General features: G+C 47.7%; 1 protein-coding gene and 1 pseudogene across 1 annotated transcript; both read right to left on the reverse strand.

Moving 5' to 3' along the window:
• Positions 1 to 55: 55 nt before the first annotated feature.
• LOC149744526 (large ribosomal subunit protein eL32 pseudogene) lies at positions 56 to 3737 on the reverse strand (annotated as a pseudogene).
• Positions 3738 to 4961: 1224 nt separating this feature from the next.
• ZNF544 (zinc finger protein 544) lies at positions 4962 to 15060 on the reverse strand. Its single transcript, XM_022564821.3, has 4 exons — positions 12367 to 15060; positions 10941 to 11067; positions 10570 to 10653; positions 4962 to 6902 (listed from the first exon to the last, which is right to left on the reverse strand). Exons 1-4 carry the CDS (start codon positions 12565 to 12567, stop codon positions 4966 to 4968), a joined length of 2349 nt encoding a protein of 782 aa, XP_022420529.3. The 5' UTR covers positions 12568 to 15060; the 3' UTR covers positions 4962 to 4965.
• Positions 15061 to 16822: the final 1762 nt, after the last annotated feature.

A 16822-nucleotide genomic window follows, 5' to 3' on the forward strand; every position in this document is an offset into this window, starting at 1 on the left:
CTACATGCATCCTTCTTGTGTGATTCCCACAGGGTGTGGTCTCCAGGAACCCATAACCCCTATGCTCCTGTGTGGCGTCCCCATCTTGGGAAGAAGGGACTTGAGGGCGCTGCGGCATCACAGCATCTTCCGTACTGAGTCCCTAAATAGTGCCTTCACCGAACAAGGCTAATTTTAAGACTTGCTGAATGGAAATGTCTCTCGGGTGTTTGGTCAACAAGAATTGTCAAACAACACTCACTTTGCTAGATCCATTGCACAAGTCCTTCCTCCCAGGCCCCAGCATCTTCTGAAAGCTACACAAGGTTGGTCTCAGCAGCAGGACCAACTGCCTAACCAGGCAGCAAAGTCCCCTCTGTTCTGTGCAGGCCACTGTAGGAAGGCATTCCTTGTCTCAAACTCCGAGTCTTATATGAATCATGTGGGGGAGTGCATTCAGTATTTGGTGGTTATACAAATTCACACACCTGTCTTGTCCACCCAGGTGTCCCAGGATACCAGCACCTCTCTGGGGCCCACTGACTTCCTGGTGATAAGGCTTCTGGAAAATAAAGTCTTAGAGCCTTAAAAGGACTCCAAGGAATTCTAAGAAGCCAAGGAGCCTGCCTGCTCTACTGGAATCAACTCTGATTGGCAAAACAGAAGAGCCTGACATCTTTTCTTTAAGCTCTTGCTTTTTCAATCTTCAATTGACAGTGACACTGAATCAAAAGGAAACATGTACACAACCCCCAAATCAACTGCAGATGTCTTCATGCACTGTAGTTTTGCTCACCTATAGGTACACATATGAAATAATTTGTTACCCAAATAAGAAGTGTACCACCAGGGAATAAAACACTACAGAAGTTTTAAAATGGAAAGCAGCTGTCTCCTGCCCCACCTTACCCAACAGTCACAAATCCCATCAACCACTTTTAGCCATTTCTATTCTGGTTCTTCCTGAGGCCACCTCTGCAATTCTTTCAGTCTATAGACCTTACTGGCTTCCTGCTCTGATAAGGAATTTAGATTTGACTCACGTCGTTGCTCTTCTATTTGCTTCCAACTTTTTGTCATATTACTGTTTTGAGCTCTAGTTTTGGTCTCCTAAGTAACCTAAAGTATTGTATTTAAAAGCCCGCTTCCTAAGATGATGATACGGGGATACACTCCCCCCTTTCTACTTCTCTTCCCCTTTCTACTTTGTAACAGTCACAGGCTGTGCCATTACTATTGGTGACAGGACTGGGAACAATGGCACGCCACTCTGTTGCCATTATGAAATCTATTCTGTCACAGATCTGGGTTTCTTCCTAAAATTGAAAAATAAAAATAAACAGTATCTACTCTTTATATCAGAGCTATGCAAACACTGTTCAGTGAAGGGCCAATCAAAACAACGATTATATTTCCCTCTCTTTTTTTCCGATTTCCTGAGTCCTCTGCCTCTTCCAGGAAGAATTATTAACACAAGGGTCAAATGAATACTCCTTTCTAAAGTTTGCTTCAGGGGCTTTCCTGGTTGCGCAGTGGTTAAGAATCCACCTGCCAATGCAGGGGACACGGGTTCAAGCCCTGGTCTGGGAAGATCCCACATGCCACAGAGCAACTAAGCTTGTGCGCCACAACTACTGAGCCTGAGCTCTAGAGCCTGAGAGCCACAACTACTGAGCCCGAGTGGCAGAACTACTGAAGCCCGCGAGCCTAGAGCCCGTGCTCCCCAACAAGAGAAGCCACAGCAATGAGAAGCCCGTGCACCGCAACGAAGAGTAGCCCCCACTCGCCACAACTAGATAAAGCCCACGTGCAGCATTGAAGACCCAATGCAGCCAAAAGTAAATAAATAAATTTATATTAAAAAAAATTTGCTTCACATTTGGACTGCAATTGTCTTGTACAATCTGTACATTTTCTCGAACAATTTGCTTACTTTGAAGTCTCTGATTAACTTTTTTTTAATTAGAAGAAACATTCCTTTTTCTTAAAAAATATTCCTTTTCTACTTTCAAAATTCTTTCCAGAAGTTTCTGTGATTTTTGTGTGTGTGTGTGTGTGTGTGTGGCTGTCTTGGCTCTTTGTTGCTGCGCGGGCTTTCTCTAGTTGTGGCAAGCAGGGGCTACTTTTTTGTTGTGGCGCGTGGGCTCCTCATGGTGGCTTCTCTTGTTGTGGTGCACAGGCTCTAGGCACGCGGGCTTCAGTAGTTGTGGCTCCCGGGCTCTAGAGCGCAGGCTCAGTAGTTGTGGTGCACAGGCTTAGTTGCTCCATGGCATGAGGGATCTTTCCGGACCAGGGCTCGAACCTGTGTCACCTGCATTGGCAGGCGGATTCTTAACCACTGCGCCATCTGGGAAGTCCCAGTCTGTGATGTTTTTTTAATTGTGTTCTCAATTTCTCATGCTGCGTGAATCTATCCATGATCTGAAGATCTTTCAGCTCTGGTGAAGTTTCCCTTTTTCTTTCTTTCTTTTCTTTGCTTTCTGGCCCAACAGTCTTACTTTTAATTTCAGGAAGTCTATTCTTTTTAAAAGAGCATCTTGGATTTATTTTTCGTTTGCAATTATTTCTTGACTCACTCCTAGAATAAAACATTTAAAATATTTATTTCTCCTGAATATCTGTTCTCTTTGGCAGTTTTTTTTCTGTTTTATCTTAGATTTTTTAAAAAAATAATTTTATTAATTAATTAATTAATTTTTGGCTGCGTTGGTTCTTTGTTGCTGTGCTTGGGCTTTCTCTAGTTGTGGCGAGCGGGGGCTCCTCATTGCAGTGGCTTCTCTTGTTGCGGGTCATGGGCTCTAGGCATGTGGGCTCCAGTAGTTGTGGCTCACGGGCTCTAGAGTGCAGGCTCAGTAGTTGTGGCACACGGGCTTAGCTGCTCTACAGCATGTGGGATCTTCCCGGACCAGACCTCAAACCCGTGTCCCCTGCATTGGCAGGTGGATTCTTAACCACAGAATCACCAGGGAAGCCCCAGATATTTTTTCATTCATGTTGGAGGCTTCCTTAATCATTCACTCCCTAGTTCTCATGATATTGAAGAAGCTATCAGAAAGCAGAGGGGAAGCTCCACAGATGGGTGGGGCTGGTTTAATGGCACACTTTGCTTTAGGATTAAAAGGGTAAGAACCAGCTGTTAGGATGAACGTCCTTGAAATGCCAAAATAAGGTAGCACTTGTTCTGGAGCATAATACACCAGATTCCCTAGTCCCTCAGACATTTTTTTTTTTTGGCCATTTTACGGTTTTATTAAACAAAACGTGCACACGAGCTGTCTATTCATTTTCTTCGCTGTGCAGCCTGGTGTTGGGATTGGTGACTCTGATGGCCAGCTGGGCTGCTCTCTCTACAATGGCTTTGCAGTTCCTGGAGGAGGCGCTGTGCGCAATGTCAGCACAGTAAGACTTGTTACAAGTCAGCAGCACTTCAAGCTCCTTGACGTTGTGGACCAGGAACTTCTGGAAGCCACTGGGCAGCATGTGCTTTGTTTTCTTGTTGCTCCCATAACCAATGTTGGGCATCAAGATCTGGCCCTTGAATCTCCTGTGCACCCTGTTGTCAATGCCTCTGGGTTTCTGCCAGTTCCACTTAATTTTGACATATTGGTCTGACTGGTGCTGGATGAACTTCTTGGTCCTCTTTTTGATGATCTTGGGCTTCACGAGGGGTCTGAGGGCAGCCACGATGCCGAGTAAGAGATGGCAGCCACCTCCGTAGGCAGCGCCGAGGACCTCAGACTTTTTCTTATAGCACATAATTCATTCTCTACTATATTTTTTGCTTACCCATGGCCAGATACTGAACGCAAGAGAGGGGACAGCAAATTAGAAGTTTCATGGACAGACCTTCAATGAACCCTGCTTTCCTGCCCCACTTGTCAGTCTACAGCTCTGACAGGGGGGCTGTGACCTCCACTCCTGCAGCTCCCTCTTTGCAAGTTCCTAGCTACAGCCTTTCCCACTCTGCATCTCCAGGCGATGCTCTCACCTGCTTTCACCTTGCTCAAACCTGCAATAATGGACTCTCCCACTTGCTTCACCACTGATTTACACTTCAGCCTTTTTTTGAACATGCTGCCGAGTTGACCTTCTTAACCAACCATCTGTGCACATGATTTTATATGTTGTAACATTCTGTGTATATACCATTTTGAGCCCTGTTTTCACTTCACTTGACATCTTTTGATTAGTCAACCTAACTGAGCAACAAACTTAAGTTAGAGCATGACAGAGTCCCTGAAAAATTGAGTCTACTTTTAATTCCAATAAAAATCATTTTAGAAGACTTCCCATCATTAGTTTTCCTTCAATTTGTTTTTTGTTTATTTTTGCCATGCCATGCAGCGGGATCCTAGTTCCCTGACCGTTGATAGAACCCAGGCCCTGGCAGTGAAAGGACCAAGTCCTAACCATTGGACCACCAAAAAATCCCCCAATTTGTGTTTTTAATTGCTGGTTTACACTGAACATGGCTGGCTTCAAATTTCATTACCAAACACCAACTTCCTCATGCAATGGTTTCTTCTTAGGTTGAGTGTGTGGGGCTCTGTGTAAAGAGTATCTTTCAGTTCCCCATCATCTCCATGAACGTGGAGACAACGTCTGGTTGAGTTTGCATGGCTGTACGCACTAAAAAGACTATCTGGTGGGTACAGCTCCATTCTGTGTTTTCTAACTTCTGCCAAGAGCTCTGACTGAATGTTTTTCATCAGTGGTCATATTCATGACCTAAATGCAGAAGTATATAAATTTTAGTATATATACAAATCACATGCGCTCCTTTTGGAAACTGCAGGCTCCTGGATTTTACTGCTAGATATCCTGATATAGTAAACTGAGGATAAGCTTGGTAACATGCAGTTTCAACACACACACTCCAAGCAGTTCTGATGTATATGGTCATTAGACTACACTCTGAGAATCATACCTTGGTCATCTGATGTCTAGTAAAGAAAGTCTGGCAGTCAGCTTTTCCATCTTGATTATTCATAGGGTTTCTCTCCCATGGCTTTTCTCATGTTGAATAAGGGATGTACTATAACTGAAAGCTTTTCCACACTCATTACATTCATAGGGTTTCTCTCCAGTATGGATTCTCTGATGCCTAGTAAGTTGACACCGCTGGCTAAAGGCCTTTTCACAATGATTACATTCATAGGGTTTTTCCCCAGTGTGTGTTCTCTCGTGTTTTGTAAGGGTTGATCGATCATTGAAGGCTTTCCCACAGTCAATGCATTCATAGGGCTTTTCTCCAGTATGTGTTCTCTGATGTTCAATAAGGCGTGACCTCTGACTGAAGGCTTTAGCACACATGTTACACTGATAGGGTTTCTCTCCAATGTGTATTCTCTGATGCACAATGAGGGGAGACCTCTGGCTGAAAGCTTTTCCACAATGACTGCATTCATAAGGTTTCTCTCCAGTATGTGTTCGCTGATGCACAACAAGCTGAGATCGCTGCCGAAAAGCTTTCCCACAGTCATTACACTCATACGGTTTCTCTCCAGAATGAATTCTCTGATGTGAAAGAAGGTGAGAGCTCCCAGTGAAGCCTTTCCCACACTGAATACATTCAAACGGTTTCTCTCCAGTATGAGTTCTCTGATGTTCAATAAGGTGAGAGCTCCCAGTGAAGGCTTTGTCACACTGATTGCATTTATATGGCTTCTCTCCAGTGTGAATTCGCAGATGCCTAATAAGCTGAGTGCTTCGAATGAAAGATTTTCCACACTGGTTACATTCATAGGGTTTCTCTCCAGTGTGAGTCCTTTTATGTGCAACAAAGTCAGAGCTTTGACTGAAGGACTTTCCACAGTGAGCACACTCATAAGGTTTCTCTCCCGTATGAATTCTTTGATGAACAGTAAGGTTAGAGTTCCACCTGAAAGATTTTCCACATTCAAGACATTTATATGGTTTTTCTCCAGTGTGAGTTCGTTGATGCCTAATAAGTTTGGAACTCTGGGTGAAGGATTTCCCACACTGGTTGCATTCATAGGGCTTTTCTCCAGTGTGAGTTCTCTGGTGTACAACCAGGTCATAGCTCTGGCTGAAAGACTTCCCACACCGAGTACATTCATATGGCTTTTCTCCCGTGTGTGTTCTCTTGTGTACAACAAGCTTAGAGCAACAGCTGAAAGATTTTGCACACTGATTACATGCATATGACTTCTTTCCAGTCTGAATGATGTCACAGTCAGGAAAAGATGAGGCCACGTGGAAGGCACCACAGTCCTCCTCACATCTGAATGGTGCCTCTCCAGGATCACTTATTTCGGTTTGTACAAGGCATTCATCACACTCGTACTGACTTTCTCCAAAGTTCATTGGCTTGTGTTCATTCAGAGACATGCTATGATTAATGCTGTTTCCATCGTCCTTACTGCCATTGCCATTCTCTGCTGAAAAAATTCTATTAAGAAAATGAAGGGAGGTACCACAGTTGAAAGAGTCACTACTGACAGTATAATCATAAGGTTTTTTATTTCCCATTTCAACATTTGCAATTTTATTCAAGTAAGTGCTCTGACAGAAGGCTCTAGCACTTTGATGATCTTCACAGGACTTCAGATCAGCCCAGTTTTTCTGATGATTAATGAAAACCGAGTTCTGTTTCAACCTTTTAACCTGTGAGTTGGGCTTATGGAAATGTGTCCTTGTGGGTAATGTCGGAGGTAGAAGGCTTAGACTCAGATAACTACCTCCTTGAGCAAAAAGTCTCTCTGAGGTAAGTACTGTTTGACTCAGAGAGTCCTCCTGGTGCTTCCCTAGCTGGTCCCTCCAATGCTGCACTTCTCCTAATGACACCAACCAGGGGCCCTCCTCCTGTACACAGTGTTTCATTTCCATGTGGTGAGATGGCTCTTCCACAGCAATACCCTCTTCAGAAGCTGACTCTTTCTTTTCCAGTGTAGTCTTCCAGTCTGAAAGAAATCCAAATTGCCTGAATTACTGGAGAAGCATTAGGAGGGGAGAGTGGGATGAAGGAGACCACCAAGTATGAGAGGTATCTCTGGGTTTGTTTCTAATCCATGGACTGTAATTTCATGTAGGGTGTGAAAGGAAGGGATGGCTCAGCAAAGAGGAAATCAGTGGTAAAATACAAAAAAGCAAGCAAAGGTAATGAAGAGATGACTCAGGAGGACTGGTCCCCAAAGAGGGAGCAGAGGAATAAAATAAGCAGGGAAGGGTGAAGCTTAAAGGAGAAATTCACACAAAAAATTTGGGTCTGAAGGTATAAAGCCCTCAATCACCACAACAGATACCTACATTCTCTTTGCTGGGACCTGTCAACATGATACCTTATTTGGAAAAAGGATCTTTACAGATGTGTTAAGGATTTGAGATGGGGAGATTATCTGGATGGGCCCCAAATGTTATCACAAGTGTCCTTATATGAGGGAGGCAGAAGGAGATTTGATACACACAGAGAAAGCATTCTGAACACAGAGCAAAGAGATCTGAAGGTGTTGGCCTTAAAGACTAAAGTGATGTGGGCACAGACCAAGGAATCCCACAGCCACCAGAGCCTGGAAGAGACAAGGAATGGATTCCCTACTGGAGCCTCTGGAGGGAGCATGGCCCTGCTGCACCTTGATTTTAACTCAATGATACTGATTTTGGACTTGTAGCCTCCAGAACTGTGGGAGAATCAATTTGTGTTGTTTTAAGCCACCAAGTTGGTAATCTGTAATAGCAGTCACAGGAAACAGGATCTTAACACGTGCCTCAACCTTATGATCCACAATCTTAGTCTATCCATTTCCTGGTGCTGGATCTTGAAACGAGATCCCAAATACCAACACTAATTTTTTTTTTTTTTTGCAGTACGTGGGCCTCTCACCACTGTGGCCTCTCCCGTTGCGGAGCACAGGCTCCAGACGCGCAGGCTCAGCAGCCACAGCTCACGGGCCTAGCCGCTCCGCGGCATGTGGGATCTTCCCTGACCGGGGCACGAACCCGTGTCCCCTGCATCGGCAGGCAGACTCTCAACCACTGCGCCACCAGGGAAGCCCTAATTTAATATTCTTAATGCACCATTTCCACCATCACTTCAGGCTGCCCACAGAGAAATAAAAGTCCCTTTAACCACTCCAGAATTGATGTCACGGACTCCCCAGAAAAGTGCTGTGGTCCCTGAAGCAGGGTGCTTGGCCAGACTGGGCCACAAGTGGACTCCACGAGCTGGCGACTTCTGAGGCTCGATTTCCTTGGCAGTAAGCCAGCAATACGAATGCTTAGCTAACAAGGGTTACTTCGAGGCATAAACGAATCAGCATGTGAGCCTCACACAGTGTCTGGCACACGGTGCACTGCTATACATGGTACTGTTGATGTCGTCACCCTTATTATGGTTCTAAAGGGGATTCCTCCGCCTGTTGAAGATACTGGGCCTTTAACAAAGAGTGCCACAGGCTCCCAGCTCAGGATCCTTGCCTGCGTCCTCCAGGATTCCCTTTTTACTTGTCACTTTGTCCACATACTGTCCTTTTCAGTCAGGTAGCCACCCACATCCAGTAATATCAAGGCCTTTGCCCAGGGTCCCATGCTTCTCTCCCTATGCCTGCCAAGGAGATAAGTATCCTCCATTTGGCAAAGTATGACCTACACTCTCCGGCTATCCTTTGACTTCCAGGAGGACGTTTCTCTTCTGCCCAACAAAGACCTTCTTTCCCTCATGGAGAAGGTCCTTATCTATGCCCAACCCCTCCCACGACCAGCACTGTTCTCCTTCCCAGACTCTGCTGTGTTCCTTTGGGGTGTTGACTTGGAATCTCTGATGATGAGAACTTTTCAAATGAAACAACAGCCCCATGAAGGGGAGTGAAAGGGTATTTGGAGGAGGAAAGGAAAGAAACCTTTGAGTGGCTAAGATATGTCCAAGATGTGCCTGGCTGTTGGAAACTGGGCAAAGGAGGTTAAAATTCTACAGTAGCATCTGCACCAAGATCTTGAAATGAGGCAGACAGATTGTGTGGGTCAGCAAGAAAGTAACATCTATGACAGAAGAGAAGAAAGACACTGCTGGTAAACTAAATTCAGAATGATGTCATTTGAGAACCAAAGGTAAGTAAAAGTAGGTAAGAGTTCAGAAGTAAGAAATAACAGAAGCTGCAGGCAAGAGAGTAACAGGGTAAAAAGGCGCAGGAACACATGAGATAAATTAAACGCCTCCAGGCTAGGGCAAGGTGGTATAAAGGACAAACATGTTGCTTATTGCTAAATGAAAGGAGCCACTCAGCAAAGAACACGTACTGTATGATTCCAACTATAGGATATTCTGGAAAAGGTAAAACTACAGAGACAGTAAAATAATCAGTGGTTACCAGGCGTTAGGGTGGAGGGAGGGTGAATAGGTGGAGCACAGAGGATTTTTAGGGCAGCGGAGCTACTCTGTACGATACTATAGTGGTGCATATATAACATTATATATTTGTCCAAACCCACAGAACGTACAACACCACAGTGAACCTAATGTAAACTGTTGATCTCTGTTGATAATAATTTATCAATATAAGTTCATCGACTGTAACAAATGTGCCAAAGAATGCAAGACATTAATAATAGGGGAAACTGTGTGGGGTGGGGTGGTATACGGAACTCTGTACATTCTGTAAGCATGAAACTGCTCTAAAAAATAAAGTCTATCAATGGGGACTTTCCTGGTGGTCCAGTGGCTAAGACTCCGTGCTCCCAATGCAGGGGGCCGGGGTTTGATCCCTGGTCAGGGAACTAGATCCCATATGCCACAACTAAGAGTTCTCATGCCGTGACTAAAGATCCTACATGCTGCACTAAGACCCAGCACAGCTAAATAAATAAATAAATAAGAAAATAAAGTCTATGAATTAAAACAAAACAACAAAAGATCAGAAGCAGCCCAATTAGTCAGTATGATGAACATGTTCTAAAATAGATTGTGGTGATGGATACACATACTGCGAATATACTAAGAGGCTTTGCATACTTTAAATGGGTGAACTGTATGGTATGTAAACTGTATTTTGATACAGCTCTAAAAGAAGAAAAGAAAAAAAAAAAGATAATTCCAATTAGGCTGACACACAGGGTAGGAGGGGGGCCTATGGGATGAGGGGAGGTGGGAAAGTAGGTCCAGGAAGATTTAGTAGGAATCCTTCTGGAAGGCTTGGACGCACAAGTTTTTACCACACTTTGGAATCATCTTGAAGACATGGGAACGTCCAACATGGAGGAGGGCTGATCACCCAAATGGCAGAGCAAAGACCAGCCTGAAGGGGAGTGCTGAGGAGCTTCCACCCTGGGTAGAAGTCAGGATGAGAGGATGGAGAAAAAGAGGGGGCATGAGGACATGGGAATGGGATGCGGCAGCAGAGGGGTGAAGACCAGAGGAAGACGGGGACAGAAATGAACCCATGTGTGAGACATGTCCTGACGACAGCAACAAGTGTTCTCTGTGGGTGGGCTGGGCACAGAGACAGGCTGATGTGGATGAGAACACAGCTGCCTTGTTGGACATGAGGAGGCAGCAGAGGACACCCGAGCAAACTCCCCGAAAATGGCCTCCCTGCTCCTTGGACCTTAACCATTGGGCTGCTGGCCTGTTCTCACCTCGGGGAGGTCCCGGCTCCACCCTCCATGGGTCCTCCCCTTGCTCCAGTCGGGCGATCACATCCGGTTTTGAAAGCAGAAGCCCTGGTCAACGGAGGAAAAACAGAGGGCTTGGTCTTCTGCTTGGTGACAGGCCCAGCCCTCGCCCCTGGGGTCAGACATGAATGGACTAGGAGGGCCCCCACATCCTCCCGAGGAGATTTCCCACTCCCTGAACGACAAGCCACAGATCTGCTCTGGAGGTGGAGTGAGCGGCAATACCAGGACCCAAATCTCAAAGGGACCCACTTCCAGCACGTTTTGGCCCAGCCTGGGCACACCCTTGAGATGAGCCACACTCTGGGTCCTGCTATGGGCAGTGCCTGCCTTACCCAGGGAGACCAGGTGACTGCAGGTCTCCAGAGTCACCTCACGGTACAGCATCCTCTGGGCCAGGTCCAGCTGTCCCCACTCCTCCCATGTGAAGGTCACAGCCACGTCCTTGAAGCTCACAGGTGGCTGAAACATCACTGGTGTTACCATGGGACCCTGCTTTCTCGATGAGGAGGTTGGGGGGACAGGACAGTACAGGGGAGGGAGAACCCCTTGCTCAGATCAGACCCAGACTCAGGCCCATGGCTTTTTCATTTCTGCCTGGGTATCTCATCTACCACTGGTCACACCAGTGATCCCGATTTTCTGTTTTGGGAAACAACGGGGACCCCTCTTGGAGATCCCCGTCCTCAGCCTCTCTACAAAATCACAGATTGGAAGCCAGTCAAAGAGGATGCTCTAAATCAGGGGTCAGCACACAGTGGCCCATGGGACAAATCAGGGCTGTGGTGTGTTTTTAGAAGGCTAATGCCATGAGCTGAATTGTTTCCCCATGAATCCACATGTTGAAGTCCTACCCCACAATGTGACTTATCTGGAGACAGGGCCTTTATGGAATTAATGCTAATGGAGGTCATAGGGCAGGGCTCTAATGTGATGGGACTGGTGTCCTTACAAGAGGAGGAGGAGAAACCAGAGGCCTCTCTCTCTCCCTACTATGTGGAGACATAGAGAAGGCACCATCTGAAAGCCAGAAAGAGTCCTCACCAGACACCAACCCTGCTAGCACCCTGACCTTGGACTTCCAGCCTCCAGAACTGTGAGAAAACAAATGGCTGTTGTCCAAGCCACCCAGCGGGTGGTATTGTGTTACAGCAGCCCAAGTAGACCAAGTTGGCCTCTCTGCTTCACGACTTGCTAGCTGGACACCTGGACGTGTCCCTGAACTTCTCGGCATGAGCTGCCCTGATGCGACTATGAAGACAGCCTCCTGCACCGGGGAGTCTCACAGGACATGAGTGCAACTAACCCCTGGCACCCAGGAAGCACAGGCAAGTGTATGATGCTGGGACCCTGAAGGAGGTCAGGGACCCGCCCCCACCCGCCGTGTGCTGCACCGTGAGCCATCTAAGGGTGACTGTGGCTCTTTATGGGGACACTCTCAGCTGCCCTCCTGAGTGGTCTCAGTGAGGATCAATGGGCCCAGAGTGCCTGCATGTTTATGGAGGCTCAGTTCTGCCTGCCCTCAAGGGCCCACTGAGCAAAAACCACAAATAAAAAGTCTGAGGCAGAGACCTGGCCCAGGGAACCAGGTTTGTGGAGTTCCTGGCTTGTTCATGCAGGGAGCCTGTAGACTTCACCCCAAGGCATAGGGCAGCATTACAGAACTCTCATGTGTGCTGGCCTGAGGAGTTGGGTGTTATCCTTGGACACATTTTACAGCCAAGGAGACTAAGGCAATGAAAGCGAAGGTCCCCAACTCACCTGAGACAGGATCTGCTGAGGATATGCCTCCATTTCCTCCTCATACCTGGAGAAGCTGTCCTGAAGAGGGCAGAGGTCCTCAGAAGGCAGGGCTGGGGTTGGGGGAACAATTAGGGATTCAGCCCCACCTAAGTATCTCCATGCTCCTGAGTCCATTCCCATCCCCAAAGGAGAGGGTGGCCAATGCCAGCTGAGGACCATCCCTTGGGGAGTGAGGGGCAGAGAGGCGGGGCTCTGACCACGTGTTCTCCCTGTTCAAGGCTCTGAGGTCAGCTGAGGTGGCCGAGCCAGCTTTCCAGTTGTGGAGAGGGCCAGTCTGCCTGGGTCCGGGCCTGGGCTACCCCAGGCTCAAGGTAAATGCCTTGAGGCACGTGCTGCGGTGTCTGAACCATGAGCCCAAAGATACACAGCAGTCCTTCAACACTCAAATAAAGGAGGGACCAGTATTTCCTCTTATTTCAAGATACTAAATAGGGAGAAGTGGAGGCAGTGTCAAAACAATTAACCGTACAATTAAAAAATATCCCAATGAAACATCAGCTGGTTTCTAAAAACGGAGGTGGGGTATGGGGACAAGGAGGATATGAAAATCACCAGGAGGACAGCTAAGGGCACTCTGAGAGGTGGGTATCATCCTTCTGGAGCTGCTGGGTGCTGCCCCACTGCCCGTGGGCCACACCTATTATCCCCTGCTTTGCTTAACACTGTCGCTGCTTCCCATACTCTGCCCATCTAGTATCTTGGCTGTAGTCACGTGACAGTCCCACTGAGACAGCCAGGCAAAAATCCTCCCGAATCTTGCCCCAAACCCTTCCCTATGTTTGACTCCCTCTCACCCTGCCTGTACCAAAAGCACACCCACGCCATGCACACACACAGATGTTCACCACACCTAAGAAGGCCGCTGAAGACTCTATATGATGCTACCTTGTTCTGACATTCCCATCCATCCATGGGCAATCTCCTACTACCCGTGTCCATTTCCACCCTCTGATCCTCTTCTTCCTAGTCTGGAGACACCCTAGGGTGAGGGCTGGGAACACCTCCCCTCCGCAGCCAGACTGCCTGCTTTCGAAGTCCTAGTTCCACCACGTGCCTCTGTAGGACTCTGAACAGGCCTCCTTAACCTCTCTGAGCCTCAGCTGTAGACATCCGGGAGAGGAGCAGGCCCTGCCTTGTGGCGCTGCTGTGATGATTATGTGAGCTGCATTTATGATTGCTTAACATTGTGCTGACACACAGTAGGGTCACAGCAGATTTAATTATATTGGTTATAGCTGGACATAAAACTCCCCTTCTTTTCCTCATGCTGGACCCAGGAGGGGGCTGGTCTGGCAGGGGTCCCTCTTTCTAGAGGCCTCTCTTTCTCCTTCCTTTTCTAGTTTCCTCTTTCCCTGCCTGTGAGGGGGTGGGGTTTCAAGGGCTGCCCCAGGCTTTATGTCCAGCCTAGACCTCCCTCCCAAGTTCCCTGTCACTGCCATTCCCTCCTCCACATCCAGCCATGCCTCTAAAGACTTGATGAAATAAAATTCATATTTTATGGCAAGACAAGAAAAATTTAAACATAAACTTTTTCTCTGTTTGTTTGGGTCTCTTCCCTCCCATTTAGTGTGTATCCTGTATCTGCATTAACCCTATCTCCTTAGGAGACAAAGTTCCTTCTTTGTAAGGGGTCACAGTGACCCACTAATGGTTTTGTACTGCAGCTCTGGATTACATAAACTGTCAACTCATCATTTGATATATGACTCTTTGTCTCAAAAAGGTATATAACTGTGCTTTGATCTCTAGGGTGGAACAGTCCTCAGAGCTTTCTGAAAGACTATTTCCTGAGTTATAATCCTTAGGTTCGCTTGAATAAAATGTTCCACTTCTCGGCTTCCCTGTGGCACAGTGGTTAAGAATCCGCCTGCCAATGCAGGGGACACCGGTTCGAGCCCTGGTCCGGGAAGATCCCACATGCTGTGGAGCAACTAAGCCCGTGTGTGCTCCACAACTACCGAACCTGCGCTCTAGAGCCTGCAAACCACAACTAATGAGACTGCGTGCCACAACTACTGAAGCATGCACCTAGAGCCTGTGCTCTGCAACAAGAAAAGCCATCCCAGTGAGAAGCCCACACACCACAACGAAGAGTGGCCCCCCCTTGCTGCAACTAGAGTAAGCCCGTGCACAGCAACGAAGACCCAGTGCAGCCAAAAATAAATAAAACAAATAATTTTTTTTTAAAGTTCCGTTTCTTTCTTAGATCAACTATGGATTAACTCTATCATTGACAAGACTCCTGGACTCAACACAGCTGAGAGTGACCACGGTTCCTCATCTCTTGCACTTCGGCCTCCATCCTGGCTCCTCACTAGACATGGAAAGTCAGAGTCCTCCTCATTCTTTCTACTCCCTTGGCACTATCCCTTGCACTGAGTTATCCACCGCCTGATGCTTCTACTTACTGAGGCTCTGTAATCCAAACCCCAGCCCTCACGCACAACGGAATTTGTGTCCCTGCTCTCCACACCACTAGTCCTGCTCACCAATACAGCCCCCTCTCACACCGAGCCCTTAACTTGGGGCATCACCAAACACAACCAACACAGGCCAACACCCTGGTCCGGAGTTTGCCCGATGCCATTTGCTCTGCCAGGACTGCCCCTAATTCTTTGTTCATCTGGACAACATACGCTTTCTCTTCAAGTTAAATTCAAAGTCCACGTACCAGTGGAAGAAAACGGGTCCACGTTCTGCGGCTGGGGTGGCCTCGTGGGTACAGCTGACCCCCGACGCGTATTCCCGGGCCAGGCTCACCTGCGCTCGCGGGGTAATGGCGGCACTTCCGGTGGGTGGCGGAAGTGCGCGCGCTCGGCGCAACGAACTACAAGTCCCAGAAGGCCGCGGGCTGGCGGCCGTTTTTCTGGCTTCAGTGGCAGTTTTTCCAGCTGCTGCTGCGGCCGTTGCTCCGGGCGGCAGCGGCAGCGGCAGCGGCAGCGGCAGCGTCGAGGCCTTTGGTGTCTGGGCGTCGGCGACCCAACTTTTTAACTCTTACAACAGCTCGGGTTGTGGCTGAGAATGTTGCTCCCTTTAGCTCTGCCCCTCGGCCCCGAATTCATGGACGACTCTGATTCTCCTCATGGGCGTCTGCGACACAGGTCGAGGGCGCGACGTTCGTGTCTGAACCGTGCACGGTTTCGTGCTTTCCTCGTGGGCCTTTGCAACGGCCAGACCTGCCGTGGAAGTAAAAGGAGACCACCTGATGAGGACCACAGAAGACGTTTTTTCAGAGCCCGCTAGAGCAGGGGAGTCCACCACAGTCTTTGCGTTTGGCAAAGGCTCAAAGGCCGGCACAGGAGAGGGAAAGCTTGACAGCAACAAACAGAAATGGCCTCAGGTGTGTCCTGAGTGTGGAGTATGGAAGTTGGAGGCCGGCTAACTAGTAGTGGGTCATCCTATGTGATTGCTCGGGGGAGCTTATCTGGCTTTCTCTGGCGGGTCGTAAGTGGGACAGGGGCAAAAAATAGAGATTGTGGGTCAGAGAGTTCTGTTATATGTGGTCTGGCCATTGTTTGTGGGGCTAAGACCCACACACTTGGAAACCTGCCCTGGCTTTTCAAGGAGGGAGAGACCACAGGAAACCTTCCCAGGCCTGCCTTCTGGTGGGAACCACTCTGGCTCTACTTGAACCTCAGGCATCATTAAGCACCTGGGTTGTGCTCTTGTGTCTGGGTTTCTCCTGTGACCAGTCCTCCTTGCCTTGACTCTCCTGGAGTTGACCTTCTTGGTTGCTTTACCCAAGGCCATTGCTTCTTATTTGCACACTTCATACTTGCTCATGTGACTCTGCAATTTGTATATTCTTCCAGAATGTCTGGAACCTAACTTCCCAAAGGAAAGTCTTGATGGAGTGGTCTCATACCTCTTGCCCTGTGATTGAATTAGTCAAGGGCATTCTGGCCAAGGAGAAATGACAAGTCTGCTGGGGGCTTCTGGGGCAGTTTCCCTCTCTCTTAAAAATGGACATAAGACACTAGTGTGTCCCCTTATATTGCCTCTGGACAGTGTTGTCTGCATGTAATGTATAGAAAAGTACCGCCATGCCAGCACCATGAGGAAACCAGCCCAAGAGGCAAAGTCAACATGCTGAGAATGGCAGAGCAGAAAGATGGAAAGAAACAGAATAAGTACTGGGATCCTCCCGGAGTCACTGAATCAATACTGCCTATGCCTACCTTGGGGCTTTTCATTATGGTAAAATAGACGACCTTGTTTGTTTTTATTACAGAAAATTACAAACATACAAGAGTAAAGAGAATAGTATGATGAAACCCCATGCTTCCTCTATGCAGTAGTCAGCTGCATTTACTGTCAGCATTCTGCTTTTTAAATTTAATCTATCCCTACCTGCTCTCAGCCACCGCTGGATGATTTTGCGGCAAATCCCAGACACATAGTCTCAGGCATAAAT

The sequence above is a fragment of the Delphinapterus leucas genome, chromosome 20 (assembly GCF_059928025.1).
Source record: "Delphinapterus leucas isolate spDelLeu-1000000601 "Yukka" chromosome 20, BTC_Dleu_Yukka2, whole genome shotgun sequence".
NCBI classification, from domain to species: Eukaryota; Metazoa; Chordata; class Mammalia; order Artiodactyla; family Monodontidae; genus Delphinapterus; species Delphinapterus leucas.